Source organism: Diadema setosum, chromosome 11, assembly GCF_964275005.1.
Source record: "Diadema setosum chromosome 11, eeDiaSeto1, whole genome shotgun sequence".
Lineage (NCBI taxonomy): Eukaryota > Metazoa > Echinodermata > Echinoidea > Diadematoida > Diadematidae > Diadema > Diadema setosum.
This window is the reverse complement of record NC_092695.1, coordinates 5,247,889-5,270,390: the sequence shown is the minus strand read 5'-3', so window position 1 is coordinate 5,270,390 and position 22,502 is coordinate 5,247,889. Positions and strand designations below refer to the sequence as shown.

Genomic DNA, 22,502 nt, shown 5'->3' with positions numbered 1-22,502 from the left:
GTCCTGCTTTTTACCAGTCCCCCCCCCCCCCATTTCCAACCATTTTTTCTATACTTGTCTTGAAATTACAAAATTGTATCATTGTTCATAGTTTGTTTTTTATTGCATTGTTTTATCATTAGTATTTATGTATTCAAATGTTGTAATCATGTGTGTTGGAAATGAAATAAAACAAAACGTAGTGCTGTCTTACTAGAATACCCATAGCAGGGTTAGCCAGGGGCACAGGGAAGAATCGGTCTGCATTGTTGTGTAAAGCTCGAAGGATTCTCGAGCTGTTTGACCAATGAGGTACTCCTTTTTTACCATTGAGCTAACTCCATGGATTGACCAAGGGGGTACAGATACTGGCCTATACGTAGTAGGCTACCTCCATTATGGTTTGACCACAGAGCTACATTTAAATACCTAGAACCTATAGCTCCATGATTTGACACATCAGGGACACCTCCCAGGACACATGCAGTGCGCGTCGCATTATGATGAAAGGAAAATAAAAATAAAAAAGGACATAAAGGAGGTCCCATGTGTGAGAGAGTCACAACTTGAAGATCATTCATTCATCCCAAAGAGCAGAGTGCATAATATAACAAGATGATCCAGTCCAGTGGTCCGCCCCCAAGTGCTCACAACACTTAGTGGACCCGATGGAACACCAGCTGGTGTACTGAAAACGAGACTATCAATCCAGCCAAACAAGCAAACATTCGTAAATCCACTGTACATTAGACTATAAGTGTTAACTGAACTATACAGACCTATCATTATCATAATATATATGCATTGTGCATATTATACTTGTATACATTGTTAACGTCCAACGAAGATTGATAGTTTCACCGTTGTCTTTTTTTTTTCTTTTTCGGGCCACTAAATATTTGAAATTTGATTATTTTAAAAAGTTTGTGTGGAGCCTTGTAATAAATAACGTGGGAGTGGGTGGTATATCATTGTCCATTAATTCTTGCAGCCTCCCCCCCCCCCCACACACACACACACTTACACTAAAAAAAAATGATAAATAGAAACAAAGAAAAAAGTTACTGAAACTATAATACGTCAATACCGATCTTATATTACTATAATTATGTTTTGCCCTTCCCTGCATGATTAACTCTGTCCTCTGTCAACACTATTGTACAAAGGTCATATTTAACAACGATCTGAATAGTGTGCATGCTCACTGATACGCTCGTCCCGCCTGCTAATCAGATCGTGTAAATATTATCCAGATATCGTTGATCTTGCTTCTTCACCCGACCTTGTCGTCTGAGCTATTAGGACATTCAAACGGGATATTGTACGTACACTGAACGCAAGTTTCTAGTAGAATTTCAAGCAGTTGTGCATAGGCCTATACAGCCACTATAAGCATCACAAAAACAGGTAAGGTCAGATTCTTATACATCACTTGTATATTTTCCAAATGAAGCAGTGTCCATTTCAATTGCAGCGGTATAGATTAGTTAATGATAACAGCAAGTGTTGATGTTAACACGTACTAATATGTAATAATCCTATACACGTATTATTTTGTATATTCGCAACTGATGATTCGATAGCAGTTGCGACTCGCTTTTCTGATCTGTGGTTATCTGGAAACAAAAGCAGGAAAGTATCATTTCGACATTCAGCGAAGAAGGAGAAGAAAGAAGAAAATGAAGAAGAAGAAGATGAAGATTGTAGAGGAAGAGAAGTAAGAAGGAGAGGAGAGGGGAGAAGATGAATCTGAGAAGGAAAACTAGTGAGAAAGGGAGGAGGAGAACTCATTCTGTCCTATTTTGATACATGAAATTAAACACGTGACAATATCAAATCTCATTTATCGATGTTTGTTTGTCTGTTTGTTTGCTTTTATTTCTGCATTCAATCAAATGCAATTTGAATGCAAACTTCAAAAAGTACAAAGACAAAGAATAACAAGTGCAGTGAAATAAATCGATAACAGTACATAAATAGATTCACATAGGTGATTGCATTGAGCAATGTTGATACACAGAAACATGAAATAAAATATACAGTATTTTTCAGTAAACAACAGAGATAATTGAATGCAGGAGACCACCATCATAAGCGATTAAGCTTGAAATGGATGGAGGCCTCATAAAATGACTATCCAATGACATAACTCTCTTGGAGGAAGGTGATCAGGTGAGTGCAGTGCAGTTGCAGGTGAGAGTGCAAGATGCAGTTGAAGGAAGAAAATAGAGATTGACAATAAGATGACAATCTATACTATAAATATTTGTTAGCTCAATTGGTTTGGAGAATATAATTGTATCAAATATCGTTTAATTGAAGCTTTCAAAGAATAAATACTTGAACAAGACTTTATATTATCCGGGAGATTATTCCAAATATCCGGACCCGAATATCTTATAGATTTATGTGTCACTAATAATTTGGGATTCAAAAGGTGGAAATTTCTACATATACGAGTAGGGTACGAATGGACAGAAGTATTGAACCTAAACATGTTATCAAACGATGATGGAAGTTGATGATGTATATATTTGAACATAATTACTGCTACTTGAATAATATTCAAATCAAAAACCTTCAATGTTTTAAGCTCATGAAATAAAGAATCTGTATGAGCCAGAAAATGCGATCCTGTACAAATACGTATAACTTTCTTTTGTAATTTAAATATAGAATTTATTTTGGTAGAGCCGCAAGTACCCCATACAACATTGCAATAACTTATATATGGGAGAATTAAGGAATTATATAATAGAAATAAAGTTGAACGAGGAAGAAAGAACTTCAGCTTGGAAATTATCCCTATATTTCTAGAAATACACGTTGTAACATGATGTAAATGCTCATTCCAAGTCAAACTTTCATCTATATATACTCCTAGAAATTTTGAATTCATTTTCTTTTCTAATGGGATATCATCAATGTTAATATGTATCAACGTATCTTCATTATGAGAATGAAGTTTGAAATGAAGAAAATGAGTCTTTTTTATATTCAAAGAAAGTTTATTAGACTTAAACCAATTTGATACTTTACTAATTTCAATATTTAGAGTGTCATTTAAAATCTTAAGATCTTTATGAGAATAAAATATATTCGTATCGTCAGCAAATAGAACAAAAGAGAGAAGAGAGGATGTATTTTTAATATCATTAACATAAAGAAGGAATAATAATGGGCCTAGAATTGAGCCTTGAGGAACACCACATTTAATTAAAAGGGGGTCAGATTCACAACCATTAAAAATAACATATTGTCTTCTATTAGTTAGATAATCTTTAAGCCATAAATGTGCTTGTCCTCGAATACCATAATGACTAAGTTTCGTGAGTAAAATAGAATGATCAAGAGTATCGAATGCTTTACTCAAATCACAAAATATACCTGCAACATGTTCTTTGTTTGCAAAAGCACTCGTAATTTTGTCATAAATTTGTATTAGTGCTAAATCAGTTGAATAATTTTTTCTGAAACCATATTGATTGGGAATAAGTAAATCATACTTATTAACAAATTTAAGAAGTCTATTATAAACAATTTTTTCTAAGATTTTGGATATACTAGGCAATAAAGAAATAGGACGATAATTGCTAATTTCATGAGGATCATCTTTTTTATGAAGTGTAGAGTTGAATTAAACACGCTCTGCTGCCAGACGAAATCTATAGCAATAAATTCATGCAATTTTGAAACAATATATTGCAACAGAGGTATCATACAACATTGCTCTCATTCAATACTATGACAGAAAGATAATACCACTGTCAAGGGCGGATCCAGGAATTCCGTAAAGGGGAGGCGCCTTTGCAAAATTAAAGGAGGGGTGCATGCATTCCAATTTTTTCTTTTTGTTTCTATTGTTTTAATCAAAAATAAATAATTATACAACTCTTGTCGAGCTTGCTGATTCCAGTCAAGGTAACTTAAGACTTACCAGGGATGTGTTATATTTAGTTCTTTGCCTCTTTCTTCTTTTACAAACAATAAGCCCTTCTCCTGAAAGATTTAGAAAAATATCGCCGTCATTCGAGTTATACATTTTTGATGTATATAACACAATGATGCTGAGTTGATTACTTTTATATTCACTCTTTTTAACTAGTTATATTTTCTCACACCGATTTATTCTTTCGTCAACACTTTTTTTAATACAAAATTTCAAACTTGGCTGTTATTTTTTTGTCATTATAATTACGTAGCTTATTCATACGTTTATAATTTATGGATAATTCATTTCATCTATGTTACTTTCTTCATGTGTCACTCTTGTATGTATAATGCACTATTTTTGTATTGTTTTGTGTGTTGTACTAAGCTGTATGCGATTTGAATTCTATAGCGTTTATGTAGTTCAATGTTTTATCATGTGTACACAAGGCTCCCTGCAAAGCAGTTGAAAAACTGTGGGGACTACTCTGTTTAAAGAAGTCTTAAAAGGACTGTACAGTACTGGTTGAGGTGGGGATTCATGTTTTGAACATTCCTAAGTGAGATAATGAGAAACCTCTTATAAAATATGAGAGAGCATGTAATTCTAAGAAGAATTCAACGTTTATTTGATGAAAATTGGATTTCAAATGGCCGAGATATAAAAAAAAAAAGTGATGATAATAAAAGACTACAGGCCACGCCTTTTATTATGATCTCTTTGTTTCATATTGTTTTTGGATATCTCGGCCATTTCAAAACCGATTTTCATCAAATAAACTTTTGATACCCCTTAGAATTGCATGCTCTTTGACATTTCATAGAGTGGTTTCTGAATATCTCGCAAAACGTTAAAAGCTAAATCCTCACCTCGACCAGATCTGTACACACACTTTAATATGTAAATAAATATTTTATAATTGTACTATTGTTGCGACATGTTTCCATGTCGTACAACATTGGCGGATCCTTTTAATTTTAAAAGAAACCATCTTTGGTGCCCCCCCCCCCCCTTACGGAATTCCTGGATCCGCCCCTGTGCAAGGCAGCTATGGAATTAAGAAAATCTTTTAAAATGCATAACTTGTGAACTCTCGATTTCTCTCAAACGTTTGGAGAAAATGTCCCCTTAAATATAAGAACAGTTTTTTTTCTTTTTGCAAACATTTCGCACATTATTTTGTTGTGTCACTTTCTTTTTCTTATTACATCCAAGCTGGAGCATATAATTTCATCATGGAATCACACCGTGAGAGGACAGCTAACACAAGGAGAAATATACAACGGGATTCGACACATTCTAGGCCTATCGAAAGAGATTTTGGACAGTGTCAGGATGATAAGGTACGCATCTTCTTAAACTTATAGGTAGATAGGGAATCCCCTCTCCAAAAAAAAAAAAATAATAATAATAATAAAAATCAACTAAACTAAACTAAATTAAACATGAAAACGTCTGATGAACGCAAAGACATGTCAAGTAGCACATGGGTTACAATATAATCATTAAAACACTATTCAAATTATCTAAATCTTGTTTGATCTTGAATAGTGTCCAAGTATTGAATACGTTTTACATTGGCCTTGTTTATAAACCTTATGTGCTATGACAACATGAAGAATAACTGATATTTTGGCACTGAAAGGCAAGGGCATAGTCTGTTTGGCTTACGAGTTTTCCTGTTATGACTTTCATATTACAATCACAATTTGTCGAATGATATTCAACTATTCAACTTCTCGAGCTCACATGTCTGCTGCTCCTATTTGGGACCATATATAGTAAGAAGCTAATTACGCATATAATACCAAACTTCATTCGATATTCAAGTTTATCCTAATAAATATACATAAAGTAAACAACAACAACAACAACAAAATAATCAAAGAGAATGGCTAATGTTTCTTTAAAATAGTGGACATGATTTAATAAGAATGTTATGAAAATTTTCGTTTTTGCAATGTTTACTATGTTCTTTACGTAATTTACTTGAATATACCAGGGGCGGATCCAGGAATTCTGTTAAGAGGGGACACCTTCAGTAAATTAGAGGGGGGCACACGCCCCTTTTTCTTTTTATTTCTTTTGTTTTAACAAAAAAAAAAGGGGGGGGGGAGGCGCGCACCCGGTGAGCTCCCCCTTGGATCCGCCACTGCATACTTTATTGCCCTTGTGTTTTATCATCCACAGTCTTCACTGGAGAAGCAAGAAACTGACCTCAAGTGGACTTTCTCAGTCTTTGCCCTAGCAACAGTCCTCGTGGGCGTGGTCTTACGTCATGAGCTTCACGACCGCTCCGAATCGCACTACTATTACCACCCGAGCTACGTCATCCGAAACCTTTGGGGCAGTTACTATGATTACTTCGCAGGAAGCTGGTCAAAGATGGGATTATGTGAGTTCAGTGCACGATGGATGAAATTATTCACTCTTCGATGGTGCGTTGGAACTATTACAGAAGAACCTCTAATATAAAAGTAATGGAAAATGATTTTGTACATGCTTGAAGTGAAATATTGTGAATTGTTTCTGAAATGATAGTAATAATGATGATTCTGTAGTATAGTCATTATAAAATTCACCAATGATAATTATCAACATTCTCATGACATGCATCTATTTGTTTGTGAGCAACCTGATAGCTTAGAATAAATTAGCATAATATTTCTACTCTACGTCTGTGTGATTTGGACCCCTTGTTGTATCCGCTATACTATTACTTTGACGCATCCGAGATCGAGCACACATTGCTTGTCAAACATCTCTGTTCATCATCATCAGTGTGTGTGTGTGTGTGTGTGTGTTTGGTTTGTTTGTTTGTTTGTTTGTTTGTTTGTGTTTTTTGGGGTTGGGCAGCCACGTGTCAGTCTATATGTGTTGAATGTAAGTTGTATGTATTTCGGGTCACACACCGATTGATTTTTTTTTAATTCATATATTTTTGTATATTGTGTTTATACATTCAAGATGATTTTTTTTTTTGTTATGTGAAATAATAGAAATAAAAAAGATTATTGAAAAACAAAAAAAAAAGTATGTGTATGTGTGTGTGTTTGTGTGTGCGTGTGTCGGTCAATAATGCCCAATACCTTGTGCAGTGCAATCAATATGTATGTATTTCTCTTCTTGTACCATGGTATTTATCTCTTTGTGTTCAGGTCTCTTCTGTTTGGCTGTGTTGGAGTACTGGGTCCTAGGCTGTTTGTTCCTTATAACAGATCTCACTCATTGGCCCTCGTTCATCGCAAAGTTCAAGGTTCAACGAGATCAGACCAAAGTAAGAACATGGCATTGTTTCGACGCAATCAGTGTCTTATATATTTGTTTGTTTGTTTGTTTGTTTGTTTGTTTGTTTTTGTTTCATTTTGTATCTGAGAAAATCATGAAAATGGCTGGATGATAATGATGATGATGATTATCCACAGCATTATATAGCGCCAAAATATCTGTTATAGAAACATTCAAAGGCGCAGACTCCTCCAAGAGAGTTAGCAATTGAATGCCTGGTGAAAAATGTGAGTTTTGAGTGAGGCTTTGACGTGATCCAGTTTGTCAATTTCACGGTATATTCCCAAATTCAGCTGCACTATCTGGTCTTCCATGGGGTCCAGTTGGATGTGAGGGTGGGGCCACTTTACCGGGTTTTATTTTTTAATCCCTTCTCCTCCCCCCCCCCCCCCTCTTAACGTCCCGTGAAACGTATGGGTAACACTTCGTTGTTCCTGAGGGCTCGTTATTCCGGAGGTTCGTTATTCCAAATGTTCTTCATTCCGAATGTTCGTTATTCCGACGATTCGTTAATCCGAAATGAAAAAAAAAAAAGTTCATTATTCCAAAGATTCGTTGGTACGCATCTGTTTTACACTGTCGGATTAACGTACCTCCGGAATAACCAACATCACCCATTCATGGTATGAATCTTGTCTCCTTGCATTCTACGTTACTAAGATTCCACGTGACAAACTTCTAAAAGCGATGGCTACAGCCTTCATCAACCAGACGGTGTTCAACTTCCCCAGCCTCCTCATGGTCGACTACCTCATGAGATGGAGAGGGTGCGGCCATACGGTCGACGAGTTGCCAACGTTTTCGCAGTTCCTGATCGAGTTTGCCGTGTTCACCATTATTGAAGAGATCGGGTTCTATTACGGACACAGGTGAAATTGCATCTTAAATCGGGCTCATCCTGTACTTTTTTTTATTTTTTTTTTTGTTATAGATGTAACGACATTTATATACAAATAAATACATTTATACAGTTGGAAGATTGTCATATCATACGTGTTTCGGAGCCCATCGGAGGGACTTTTAGAACATAACATAAGCCATGACAGAGACCTTGCGCATGCTCTGTGCGTTTTTCCGCGTCCATCGTTCTCTCAACCAAAAAATGCCAATTACAGGAGTTTCGTCGTGCGTGATTTATCAGTAACGAGAGAAATCATGTGACTCCAAAGCAAGGCGGACAGAATGACGTCATAATGTCTCAATCCAAACTGAAGAAGAATTATCCTTTGATATCACATCGTACATTGCTGTGCTGTTGTTTTTTCATATTCTCATTTACCTCCTTTATCTAGATTACTTCACCAGCCCGCCCTCTACGCCTCCTACCACAAACAGCACCACGAGTGGACGGCACCCATCGGTCTCATCACTGTCTACTGCCACCCCGTAGAGCATTTCCTGGCCAACACGGTCCCGGCCGTCGTGGGGCCCATCCTAATGGGGTCCCACCTGCTCACCACGTCCGTGTGGCTGGTGGTCGCCCAAACTGTGGCCATGATTACACACTGTGGATACCACCTCCCTCTCCTGCCGTCGCCGGAAGCTCACGACTTCCACCATCTCAAGTGAGTCGGCTGATGGCGTCGATGATGATGATGTCGATTTCATAGTGAAGTCCTTCCTTCCACTCGTTAATGTTGTGTTTTCTTGTCAGAGTGTGCGTGTCTGTCTGTTTGTGTGTATGTGTGTGTTTGTTGCACTTATGTAGCCATCCCGTCTGATTGAAGGACCTTATAATACACGTCCAAATCTTCATTGATATTGTTCATTATTTAAACAGTGAGTTGCAAACATGCAGTCACAATATTATGACAATGGACATGACGTAGCATTTATAAGTGTTACAACTGGCATCAACATTGTATACTCTTCCCAATTTCTATACGGGAAGATGAATAAACATTATTTTCTTTAGTCTAATTTCCGTATATATCAAGAAGAGATGATTTCATTACCTGATTGGATAGCAGCTAATTTCATGATTTGTCGAAATGACGTAGAATCCAAGTGCCAGATCGAACCGAAAAAGCACACAATATCCTTTTCAGGGTAGATTACCTCCTCCCCCCCCCCCCCCCCCCAAGAAAAAAAAAATAATTTAGTCTGTCAAAATAGGTGATTTATGATAATAGTAGTGGTAAAAATAATAATGATACTACTAATAATAACAATAATAATAATTGCGGTTAATTGTAGGCCCTTATTGCCAGATTGGCGCCATGTCATAACACCACGTCAAAACAAAACTGAAGCCGTTCTCGTCTGATTCTTTCATCCTTCCAGATTCACCAACAACTTCGGGGTGCTAGGAATCCTGGACTGGCTCCACGGAACTGACGTAAACTTCCGGAAAACCAAGCAGTTCCAGCGACATTTTACACTGTTCGGACTCACACCGGTTAACGACAGCATTCCTGACGAGCCCAAAATTGCCCAGTAATCAACAAAAATCGCAAAATAGTCCACAAACTGTGACGTCGCAGTATGAACTTAAAAACGGAAGCAAAATGAAATTAAACTGATCTCCTATTGCTCCTTGAGCGTCCAGAAGCAGGCGAGAAAATGAAAAACATTGTGTTTCGTAAATAGGGTTGGATAGAGAAATGCTGAAAATATGGTTTATTTGTTGTTTTGCTTGTTATTTGTTGTTGTTGTTTTATTTCCGTGGCCGGAAAAGCACAAAAGATTTAAGACATACACACGTGATGCGATATTCATGGCATCACTGGCAACTGAAGGGAATAACGAGCTCCCTTCACAAATATAATATGTACATATATATATATATATATATATATATATGTATATATATATATATGTATATATATATATATATATATATATATATATGTATATATATATATATATATATATATATATATATATATATATATATATATATATATATATACTGTATATATATAATTATTCTCTAGGAGAAAGAACATGTAGTTCGGATGGAAAAGAACTACAGAAGTATCCTGACTATCTGATAAATTCTACTGAGCATATATATAATGCTAATACCATGAGAAAAAAAAAATAAAACAAAAGAGAAGTTAAAACGGATTCCTCGACACAAAATATCGAAATAGGGAAAATATTTATCGAGCCTAAATACCGAAAGTCAACAGAGAGAATCCCATGGGAGTGGGGTTTATAGCGCGTTCGGGATCCACTTAATTGCAGCATATTAGCTACTCAAGTACTGCAGGTGAGGTGGACCAGAAACAACGGTGGATTGAAACCCGGTTGTCGGACAGACGGTATTGCTCTTGTTTGTTTGTTTGTTTGTTTGTTTGTTTGTTTTTCATCAAATAGTATCAGTTAGAAAGAAGAACATTGTCATGTAAGCGCGAAAATCCCTCCACGGCATACACTGCCGATATAATAGTGCTAAAATGAGATCGATGGAACGTAAATTCGTGTTTGGTTCGCAAGAATGCTGGTAAGCTGAAAGTTGGAATAGTATCATGATGGTAAACAGGAAAGATGACAGCCGTTATAACAGCACTCGCTGCAGTTTGCTGCATCGGATGAGATATCGTATCTATTTATCATGGATTTGTTATTGCGATTAACTGGTATACATTCGTGCTGTTCAACTAAAGTTTTCAACTGCATTAGTATTTGATTAACCCATTTTGCGTATAGATAACAAAATAATAATCGCGCTTTTCAAATTTATCAAGCTTTTGAGCTTGATTTTCCAAAGAAAATACAATAAGTACAACTCTGGTGTATTTTTATTTCTTTAAATACTAAAATAAATGTAAAGAAAAACTGGTGGTTTTTTTTTCTCAATCTTATAGGTCTGGTAATATTTCGGGTATAAAATAGATGTAAAGATAATAATACTGACTATGCAATTTAATATTCATCGTCATGGCTGTCTTTGACCAAAGCCACATGTAAATAAATTGGAAATAACTTCTTAAAGATAGTTTAATCCGAACTACTAACGTGAGTATGTGTGGGCCAATAGGGAAGACTTTGTGAATAGGATGATTTTTAGTAGAGATACTGTGGAGAATAGAATGAGTTTTAGTAGAGATACTGTGGAGATTACTTGATCAATAAAACTCTTAAAGGGAAGATAAACCCCAAGAGCAATGTGGATTGAGTAAAAGCAGCAACATTAGTAGAACACATCAGTGAAGGTTTGAAGAAAATCGGACAATCGATGCAAAAGTTATGAATTTTTGGTGTTGGAACCGCTGGACGAGGAGACTACTAGAGGTTATGACGTATGAGTGGACAACAATACCAAGAAAATATAAAGAAAATTCTACAAAAATCCATTTTTCATGAAAATTACAAATTCCATCAACTTGATATTGACATATGTTAGGGGTAGCAATTATTCCCCCTGCTTTCTGAAAGAGCTTGGTCCATTGCTCTTTCATAGATTATTCTAGGAGAGTGAATTTTTGTTGAATTTTCACTGATGTGTTCTACTAATGTTGCTGCTTTCACTCAATCCACATTGCTTTTTGGGTTTACCTTCCCTTTAATGGAGAGCGGTTTGTGCCACGTAGTCGTTGCGTTATGCTTTTTTTTTTTTCAAATAAACTGTGTGACTTATAAAGGAAAAAATAAAACAAAAGAGAAAAAATATTTTGCACTACAAACTGTATATAGTTTGGAAGTATAGTTCTCGATTTTATCGTGAGGCTGTTCTATACCTAAACTCTATGGAACTGCTGGTGGATATTAGCGTACCATTCGTTTGCATATACCCTGCGCATAGTGTCAGTTTTCTTAGGTGCACGCCACGAGTTCGTCACCAGTCTTATCATACAGCCCACGTCTACACAGGTTACAGCCCACGAGTCATACAGGCCACGAGTTATACAGCCCATGAGTCATACAGTCCATGCTTACGACACTAAGCAATAAGCCCCGAGTTGTAAAGTCGAACAAACGGGCTATTTTTACCTATAAAATGTCGAGCTCATGGGCCTTTGATATGCCTCATGGGCTGTCTGTATGATTCGTGGGCTGTATGACTCACGGACCTTTTTTTAATGTCTTACTCGTGGCGGTTCCAGTCCAGTCGTGGGATGACCCCTTTTTCTTGTAGATTTTGATGAAAACTGATGTCTCACTAAGTGACATGAAAAACATTCAAAAAAATATTTTGAAACATGGGGGAGGGGCAGATGAATAACAAATTAGCAAATAAATATAATCTATACTGTCAGATTGTAACCTTAGATATTTCATGAGTGTGAAGATCATCACAACAATTGAAATGTGGATGGTCAACAAACTTTTGTACGAACTTTTCGTGTTGGCAGTCAGCCATTCCAGAATTCACGCCGGAGTTCACACACTTGTCAGATTCATGCAGATAATTCGTGGAGATCTGAATATCTGTTTAATTGTTCATTTGCAAATACTTAGGCTCAAGAGGTGGGCCTGGCATGGGCGTCTAACTCTAAAAATAACATGTTTATTGATTTAAATGCATGTTCTAAACGAAAGATTAACGAGTCTAGTCACTCGGCAAACATGGACAGTGTATACTGTAGCCTATACAATATTAAATGTCAATCATTCATAATCAATTACACTCACCATGACATTCAGTTCTGGGCATGGTGTTTACACATCAAAAGGTTGAATTACAGTGTGGAGGTGATTCAGAATGACATAGGCCCTACTTGTGCAATTGGAAAAAAAAAAGAAGAGCTATAAAGCATCTCTTATGGGAACTTAACAGAATAAAAAAGAACACCTCAGAATGGAGAACTTATCATACCTATATTATGAAGACGCCAAACATTGTGTTGAGTGCAATACATTGTATCATGATTATACAGATGACATCTAATATAGTCTGTGTTGCATTATTTGTTGTTGTTGTTGCTGCTCTTGCTGCTGTTGCTGCTGCTGCTGTTGTTGTTGTTGTTGTTGTTGTTGTTGTTGTTGTTGTTGTAGAGGTATGAGGGTAATCAATGGGGGCTGCAATCGCAGAAGTTGGACTAAATGATAATGTTAGTGCATGGATTACAGGAGAGTCCATCGGATTGGTGCCACAGTATAGCTCCATCATCAACAAACGCTTCGCTTAGAGGCCACTATCCAAGTTGGCCTATTTTATGACTGGTTCTCGAAGTTCTAAAATTGTGTCCAAAATGTTATGACCTTCAGATGAACGTAAAGGGATTAATACCGTATGTCCAAAAAAAAAAAAATACAATGGGACCCTCCGTAATGATATCTTTAAAAATAGTGAATCAATCCAAATACAAATTCAGGGTATGAAACTATATAAGTCATTGCCAACATCTTACAGAAAATCCCACTCGATTTGCTTCAGTGGTCAAAGAGAAATGAGGAATTTCGTAGAGCATGTCAAGAATCTCTTCCCTCCAAGTTCTGTCCATTGTATTCACACACAAAAGCATCGAAGTGCTGAACTTGGAAGAATCAGACTCCACATGCTTTACAACATTCCACATTTCCCTGTGACCGCTTAACCAACTTGAATGGAGTTTTCTGCAAAATAGAGCTAAGATGTTATGTTTTAAGACCCTGAAGTAGCATTTAGACAGTTTAATCATATTGGGTGTTATCAATGCGAAAACTTTTTTTTTTTTGGGGGGGGGGGGGGCATAACTGTATACTAGTAGGCCATGTCGACAGTTTTGGTTGAGATATAGGGTTTCAGGTCTCCAACTTTCTCTCTTTTTTTGTGCGAGATAACAAAAAACCTCTTATTGATGAAAGCGCATTTAATTCTCAGGTGAATTCAAAGTCTTTGGATAAAATCGGTTTTGAAAAGACTGATTATATAGCCAAAAACAAAGCGATCTGAATCAAAGCTGTGACCCACTTTTATAGGATCGCTTTGTTTTACTTGCTTTTTGGATTTCTCAGCCATTTCAGATCCAATTTTCATCAAGTAAACTTTGAATTCCTCCAAGAATTGTATGTGCTCTTCAATATTTCAAATATGTCGTTTCTATACTTTCTTATAAATCATAAACTCAACTTGACGCTGAATCCCCCATTACCAACCAAAACTACACACCATCCCTTAAAAGGAAATTCACCCAAAATATCCGTGTATGTGGATCCCTATGTCTATATACATCATTATTATTTTTGGCTAAAGTTGCACACCGACATGCTATCGATCGTATCGTATCAGCCGATACTACTGATCGGTCATACACTAAGGTAGAAATCAACATGGCCACCGCAATGGACGTTGATCCTCCGTCAACCAGTGCTGCAGTAAGCAGTACTAAAAGCGAGAAGAAAAGATTTGAAGTCAAGAAGGTGAGAACAATCGTACAGATCGTAGTAACTGCGATGATATAGGTAGATTGACAGACGTAAAAATCGTACATTCATTCGGGTTTTTTTGAGGCAGTCGTTCACTCTCAGTCGGTTAGACAGAGACGAACGTATAAAACGAACTCGTGTGTTCATTGCATACAGTGGTCAGTGCACTTGATTGCACTGGAGCTGTGGAATGACTGCTGGTGCTGCTTCTATGCTGTCACCGTCGCCCTCAACAACCACACAGACGTACAGTAAGGGCACCGGTTTTCGACACTTTAGCACATTTCCTTGTTTACCATCAATACTGCACCGTTTTACCTCGGAATTTCGATATGAAGTTGAGCTACAAAGGCAATAATAATATGCCTTAAGCGAATTTCCATTTGAATGCACTCGCGTTCAATTTTTAAGCGATTTCCGTCACGCCGTCGCTGGCATCAGATTTCGACACCCAGCATCATTTTTCGACACAATCACAGCGCGCATCACACAGAAATCACATGGCGCGTACATAGTACGCGTACACTGCATTGTGGACGCAAAATAGCAATCATACCGGTGCAAGAACTTGTTGTTTCCGCTATAACGTGTCTTGATATGGGAATGTCGAAATCTGGTGCCACATTCTCAAAGCCAACTCTTTCTACAAGTTTGCTCATTTATCACGAATTCAGCCATGAAATTACTAAAGACGATTATGAAATCAAACATCAAGATTTGGCAAACAAACTGATACTAAAGCAAGATAACCGGCACAGGTGAATTTAATTTTACGGCGATGTATACAAAATGCGTCATATTGTTTTGAACCCCTAAAAATGGCTGACATTAACATTTCTGCTGACACTGTGTTGCTTTTATCCTAAATATTCTACCGTCGGATTATGATGACAAGTGACAAACAGTGTTTATATAAGACTAGAAATGTGATTGATAACTTGGTTGATTGCTGAAGTCAGACATTTGCATGGAGTATAAAATTTTATGAGAATTATCTGCTGGGTGTCGAAATCTGGGTCCTGTTGAAAACTGGTGCACTAACGGTATGTACGCGACTGTCGTGTAAATTTGCTGTAATCCAAGTGCTGTAGAAACAACTAACGGTTAGAGTAGTAAATAGAAGCTTATGTAAATTTACTGTAGTAATCGCGATGAGTTCATTGTCATTGATCATTCAAAACAGCGAGGCAGTGCAGCTCATGCAGTGGCAGTGCAGTGCTATCACCTCACCCACTTGCCCGAGCTGCAGACCTACCTAATGAGTCATTAATTGCAAATTCGTGATGGTGCAATGCAATATATATAGAGATCTATGACCAAAGTATTTTGCAGAGTATAATGAATCTAGAGTGTCTGATGACGTTAGTTTATATTTTACAGTTTAGTTTATCGGGAAGGGCTGCTCTAAATGCTAAGTAATGTTAAAATTCAGGCTACAGAACACATGGCAATGAGAATGGTGATTGGACTAGACATTGTAGTACAGACTGTACAATTGTTTCGAATTAAGTTTATTTCCACTGTCACAGACCACCATCTATTTTGTCAAGGATACAAATGAAATGTTAACTTTGGATTTCAGCATGAAATAGGATGGCAGTCCAGTGCAGTGGTTCTGCTGTGATCCACACCACAGTTTTGACCTCATCAAGGACTTCAATTTTAATCTGAGATACTTTGATAGAATTTGGCTTTGTAGACAAGCTATTGATATTTTACTTATTTAGTTTCTGTTTTAGTGTTCTCTTATGTTTTCAATTCATCTATGATGTCATTATGATCTACAGTAACTTTGGCCATTATAAGTATAGGGTCTATAATGAAATTATTTCAATAACCTTACTGCTGAGTCATGTAGAAAAAAACTGTGGAAGAACGTGCCCTTACGCCATGGGTACAAATATAAGGAGTAGCAATTGAATTTCAAACTAAAACGTTTGAAGACAATTTTGGGAGTAACTTTCCAAGTTGAAATCGCACTTGAGAACTACAGTGACAAAATGAAAAACAATTTGTTCCCTAAGCCTTTCCAAAAATGAAAAACGATTAGGATGTCTAGTTTCCTTTCCAAGAGAAAAGTTTGTGATTTCCTGATTTATAGGCAATATACTGTACAGGGCATTTCTGTTGCAGGAGACAATATTTTTTGATAGTTGTTAATTTCATGAATATCAGTCGAAATTTGAGAAATTCATGAAAAATAAAATGCTGTAAGAGAAGCAGCATACAGTATTGTACCAAACATAAAGCAGACAACTGCTGACACTGTCTTTATTTTACCCTCATGTATTTTCCCTTTCAGTGGAATGCTGTTGCATTGTGGGCATGGGATATTGTCGTCGATAACTGCGCCATCTGCAGAAATCACATCATGGATTTATGTGAGTGTAAAGTGCCATTGACACTTGTCATGCATCCCTTTTTGGACTTTTAACTGATAACAGAGTAATACACTTTCATTCTCCTTGGTAATTTTCATTCTTGACGTCTTTTACTTTGTATCATTGCTTTACTGTTTGGTTAGAAATATACATTGTAGAAGATACTGCATCATGCCCAATTGCTTACATTCTCATGATTTCATTCTGTAGAATTATAGCTATTCAAAATCCAATTTTCAGACCCAACCAATAAGAAATGATTTGATAACAGCTGCTTTACTGACAAATGACACCTACCTTTCCATCATAGGAATTAAACATCAGTAAGAATTTAAAAAGTATTACAAAATTGCTCTGTAAATATGAAGCCTGGACTGTATCACTCTACTGCTTCTTCATGAATGAACCATTTGTTTGTTTGTGTGTTTGCTTGATTTTGAACCATTTGTTTGTTTGTGTGTTTGCTTGATTTTGTTTTGTTTTTGCTTGTTTGTTTGTTTTTGTTTTTGTTTGTTTGTTTGGTTTTTTTGTTTTTTTGTTTCAATTTCAAGAGAAGATCATTTCCAGACTTGCATGTTACTTTTTTAAACTTGAATGTGCATTTCACCATGTACTGGTAAACATGAATGTGACATTCTGTTCTGTTTCAGATGTATAAGTTAAATGGGCAATTAAACATCCAACTGTACACCTCGAGACAAAAGGAGAGATTTTCACTTAAAAGGCCATCATGAGGACAATCTGTTTGGCGTGATGATCAAATTATGGTGATTTTATTTTAATTTTTTCTTCCAGGTATAGAATGTCAAGCCAACCAAGCATCTGCAACATCAGAAGAATGCACAGTAGCCTGGGGTGTGTGTAATGTAAGTATGAAAGTTACACACAACACATCACATACTTTATTCTAAAATACAAATGTAGTATTTAGGATACATTTCTGGGTAAGTATCAAATGCTGCGCAAATAAGTTGTGATTGGTCAACATGTTGTATGCACTGTCATGAAAACTATACTAAACTGAAGTTGTATGCTTGCATCATATGAGATTACCAGGTATTTTACTGTACATAACCTATAGAAATCAGTAGAGCTCTTCACTGACAAATCATGCAAATTATCTGTTGCTCAAACAGGATTTTCATATGTTGCACTGTTGTATAGTTATGTAGACATGTCATGTTGGGCACATAACAAACTTTTTTGATGAGTTGACACAGAACATGATGTTCATTGTCAGGGAGTCCATTTCTGTGAATTCAGTGCTCATCTTTAGTTGTCATCTGCTGTATGATGAACACCACTGAAAGATGTCATGTCATTACAAGTTATCACTTCATTTTGCTGGAGCGTGATTCTTTTTATCATATTCCCTTTTTCCTCTATTTTCAGCATGCTTTCCATTTTCACTGCATCTCGCGCTGGCTGAAGACCAGGCAAGTGTGTCCACTGGACAACAGGGAGTGGGAGTTCCAAAAGTGAGTATATTTGAGTGGTGGATAGTCTTTTATGAGAAAAAGCAAAAAAATGAGCTTTGATGTTTATGGAGCATTCTATGGTCATTAGATTTGAGGTTGGTTTGGAAGAAAGCTGCAGTATAAAAGCAGGACAGTGGCAACTTGGTCAAAGCCATGAAAATGAAAAAAACAACAACAAACAAACACCAAAGCTAATATAGAACAAATAAACCCAGGTTATTGAGGATGTTTGTTTCAAAAATGTAATGATAGAAAGTGTATGAATTCCCATGATCTTCCTCAAAGGTGTGGACTCTTTCATTAAAGGTGTGTCAAAACGTTGTGTGCTTGGTTTGTCCTGAACTTAGTCTGGGAGAAAATGAGTCTTAAGAGGAAAAGTACAATTAGTGAAACTTCATGGTCAAAGCAAAGAGCAGAGCACATGCACCAGTACTGCATTTAGCCGTGTGGTTTTTGCTAGATGCCCATACAATCCCTAGTCTGTGGATTTATTGACACTTGATAGTTATATATTGTAATGTCTCTTTCTTGCGAGTTAGTAAGTAAACTTAGCCTTTATGTCACTGTTTCTATTCAAATAACAATCTCTTTGGGATAACTTCTTCCACACAGTGTTAAATTTGATTTTGATAACTTTGTTGGAATCAAATGACAGAAGTTTCATCAAAATCGGAAATGGAATATCATATTTCATCTTTTCTCTGAGTAAGCCCAAATTAGTAGAGGGTTGTTGATTTAGCAACTGCATCCTTTTTCTCCCTAAAGGCATCCATGCTAGGTGATTGCAAGACTTAAATAATTTGATGTGAGGGATTTATCTTATTTCTGATTTCATATCAAAACAAGGATGACAAGTGACATCATCACTTCTTCCTATTTGATTCAGACGTATGTCACTTGACTTTTGAAAACATGGGAAAATTTCCAAACTTTCTTATTAAGTATCTAATTTGATGAAAGCTCTGCCATTCTGTTCATCTGATTTTACTCTATTCATTACTACCAATGCATACATGGTGTGGAATTGTACTCTGCTACAGCACTCTATGGGAGACTAAGCAGAATGAAGAAAAACTAAATCTTCAGTTTTATACAGTCCATGTACTTTCTAGATTTGAGGATGGAGAGACCATGTCTTGTTTCCAGTGATTAACATGAGAATGGAAAAAAAAAAATGCCATTTCTGATTATGTGAACAAAAGAAAACAAAAACATGATCCCCAAAGCTTCATTGAAGCCTAAAGATGCAGAATTTCACTTGTTTGTTGCTTCAATAACAGTGTTTAGAAACTTTCTGTGTGTGCTTGATATCTGAATGTTTTTGTCTTTCTCACCAATGGCATTGCTCTTTGTTACATTTTGTTACATTTTGCAGGTATGGACGCTGAGCCTTCGTTGGGTGCTGTATGGGGGATGTATTTATACTAAGATGGGGGGGCTTACTGCTCCCTGGGATGTACAGAGCAGACTTTGTACATAGTGTAGTTAAAGAGAAAACAAAGGCAGTGGGAGGGGGAACACCTGGTAGATAAGCCTTTCAATAATGTACCTAGCATTTGAGGGCGGTGGAAAAAATTCCAGTATGCAAAGCGCCCCTTCTCTTTAATTCAATGAGCCCTTCCCTTCATCACTTGCCCAATCAAATTCACTCTGTCTGATTGTGTCGCTGGCTAGATATCAGCTGCCTATGTACAGACTTAAAAAAGGGCACCTGTGGCAGGCCCCTACTCCCAGTCACATGCTGCCTGATCTGACCATTGAGATCTCCATGCTAGCTGGATAACAACTCCCTATGCCTCCGTCTAGTCAAGGAGGTTTAAGAGATGGAGTTCCAACTGGCTGTAATTATTCAAACAGTTGTCACTTATCTATTGATGTACAAAAGAATTCCACAGGTGCATCTGTGCCTTTGGTGGCGGGGTGTGATGCTGCCGTCTTGCTGAGCAATCTGAAGATTCATTTTGAACGTTAAGTTAATGTTGGCTATATTTTGCTTGTTTATCTATTAAGTGAAACGAAATCTCACATAGTGATAAAGCTCATTAAACAAAGGTCAAACCCTTCAAGAAATATGTGCAAAAGTGTAAATCAGAGCTGTATCATGTGAAAGTGTTTAAAACTGTACCCTCCCTGAAAGCCGGTTTTATCACTTTTCCACTTAATTCCTCCAAATAAAACTGATATGGAATAATCTTCGAGTATAATTCTATATTAATAGATATATCAGATTAGTGGCCAGGCACGGCCAGTCGAGTAATTTTCATTTCATCATTTTTTGCGCAATATCTATTCGCGTATCCCCCTGTCTTTACCATTATATACCACCTATCTTTTATAAGTAGGGATGGCGAAAAGTAATTACCATCACAAAGACATATTTTCATTAGAAAGTGGCTGATGATTATGCAATGAGACATGAGTCAATTGTCTTCCTATCTGCGCGGCAGATCCAGTTTGCCACATGCTTCAAATACTTTCGAGTGGTGGCATCAAACGTGACTTCAAAGAAAATACGACAGTTGTGACTCCATTCTCTTGAACCTCCTTGGTCTAGTGGAGAGCGAGCTACACTTGTAGTAATCTATGCAGGTCCCCACACTCCCTTGTGCATTCACACTCGTCTCCATACTGCCGGAGCTGTTTACAGGTGGCTCCCGTTATAAAATGTCCTCGGGACTGGCAGTTTTCTTATATTATATCAAAAGTTCGTTATAGCCGAAGATTAAAGTACATAAAGAAATATTGTTGATAATTTTAGGACCTGAATTTTCCTTCGTTGTAATGAGAATTTTGTTATATCCATGTTTGTTTAATGGGAGTGGAATGTATAATGTAGGCTTGTAATGTACAGTCAATAGGAAGAGCCGTTTTCTTACACAGCCCCTCTCGAAGGCTGGCAAGTCCCTTGACCTAAATGCCTAGATTTAATCTAAAAATTAAACCTTTGAAAAAACCTAAAACAAAACAAAAAACTCTTTGAGACTAGACAGAGGACATATGTGTGATGCTGATGGTGGCCAGATAACAACTCGATACACCAGTCATTTGCAGAGCTAGCCAGTCGCCTGTGCAGGTCACCACATACCCCACTGAGATCTCAGTTTTCTGAGCCCCACTAGATCTGAGTAAACAGTTTGCATAGTACGTGTATATTTGTATTGTCTACAACCAGAAATATATGTTTGAATATACATAATAATCTATGATAATTTATAGAATGATTATGATACAGGCGACTCCCATTACAGTATAACAAAGTCCTTGGGACCGGCAGTTTTCTTGGGTTATATTGTAATTTTGTTACTCAGTACACTGAATTTTTATTTTTGTCTAAAGAGAATTTGATTATAATTATGTTTGTTGTAACAGGAGTGCACTGTATGGTGGTAAGTATACATTTTACAGTCCATGTATTTTTCAATACATTCTGCTGCTCCTCAGCACATCAGGGAGGGCTGTTCACAAGCAATTTAATTCCCCAAGGTATATGATAGATATTTAAAGAGCAGGGTTACTGCCGTCTCTTTGCACTACAAGGTTGAGCACGTTCTTTGATTCAGCGAGGCAGTTATCTTAGGTAACTTACAATTATTAGCATTGTCTTGAAGATATGTTTTCTTTGTTAAAAAATGTTAGATTTGTGTTTTTGAGCCTCTTTTTGCAAAGTGTTAGAGGCATTCTTTTTTTCTTTTCTTTTTTTTCATCATGGATCAAAAATAAAGTCCATTATGAAAGTACATGTGCTTGGAAATATCCACTGCCTCATTTATTGTATGTTTACCAACATGTATGTGGTGGATGTGTACATTGTACATGTAAATTTTACAACTTGTAGTCTATTGTAATTATTAATCCAAGTACTTGGTGATATTTTCAAAAGATTTGCGATAATGGTACGAGTAAAGGACAATTTCACCTCGATATTGAGTGAAAGCAGCAATATTAGTATAACACATCAGTGAAACTGCGTAATATCCGACAGTCTTTTCAAAGGTTATTAAATTTTGAAGTTTCTGTTCAGTCACTGCTGGATGGGCAGACTACAATGGTTAATGATGTCACATGCATAGAACAATTTATGGAAAATATAAATAGAATCAAAAAACAAAACAAAACAATTTCTGAAAAAAGTACACCAACATTAATCCC

The 22,502-nt window shown here is 36.7% G+C and overlaps 2 protein-coding genes across 2 annotated transcripts; both read left to right on the top strand.

The window, feature by feature from the left end:
* The first annotated feature begins 5,145 nt into the window (after nucleotides 1-5,145).
* Nucleotides 5,146-9,638, top strand: LOC140234967 (fatty acid hydroxylase domain-containing protein 2-like). Its single transcript, XM_072315004.1, has 6 exons — nucleotides 5,146-5,253; nucleotides 6,101-6,305; nucleotides 7,069-7,187; nucleotides 7,859-8,067; nucleotides 8,491-8,763; nucleotides 9,482-9,638. Exons 1-6 carry the CDS (start codon nucleotides 5,146-5,148, stop codon nucleotides 9,636-9,638), a joined length of 1,071 nt encoding a protein of 356 aa, XP_072171105.1.
* Nucleotides 9,639-14,370: 4,732 nt separating this feature from the next.
* LOC140234690 (E3 ubiquitin-protein ligase RBX1) lies at nucleotides 14,371-22,092 on the top strand. The gene is made up of 5 exons (XM_072314725.1): nucleotides 14,371-14,488; nucleotides 16,797-16,875; nucleotides 17,671-17,741; nucleotides 18,268-18,353; nucleotides 19,729-22,092. Exons 1-5 carry the CDS (start codon nucleotides 14,399-14,401, stop codon nucleotides 19,739-19,741), a joined length of 339 nt encoding a protein of 112 aa, XP_072170826.1. The 5' UTR covers nucleotides 14,371-14,398; the 3' UTR covers nucleotides 19,742-22,092.
* The last annotated feature ends 410 nt before the right edge of the window (nucleotides 22,093-22,502 follow it).

Bases quoted from the DNA above. Each gene is read 5' to 3' on its own strand.
- LOC140234967 (XM_072315004.1), top strand. From the start codon at position 5,146: ATGGAATCACACCGTGAGAGGACAGCTAACACAAGGAGAAATATACAA. The intron at 5,254-6,100 runs GTACGCATCTTC...TATCATCCACAG, and splicing joins GACAGTGTCAGGATGATAAG to TCTTCACTGGAGAAGCAAGA. The intron at 6,306-7,068 runs GTGAGTTCAGTG...CTTTGTGTTCAG, and splicing joins CTGGTCAAAGATGGGATTAT to GTCTCTTCTGTTTGGCTGTG.
- LOC140234690 (XM_072314725.1), top strand. From the start codon at position 14,399: ATGGCCACCGCAATGGACGTTGATCCTCCGTCAACCAGTGCTGCAGTA. The intron at 16,876-17,670 runs GTGAGTGTAAAG...TTTTTCTTCCAG, and splicing joins AAATCACATCATGGATTTAT to GTATAGAATGTCAAGCCAAC. The intron at 17,742-18,267 runs GTAAGTATGAAA...CTCTATTTTCAG, and splicing joins TAGCCTGGGGTGTGTGTAAT to CATGCTTTCCATTTTCACTG.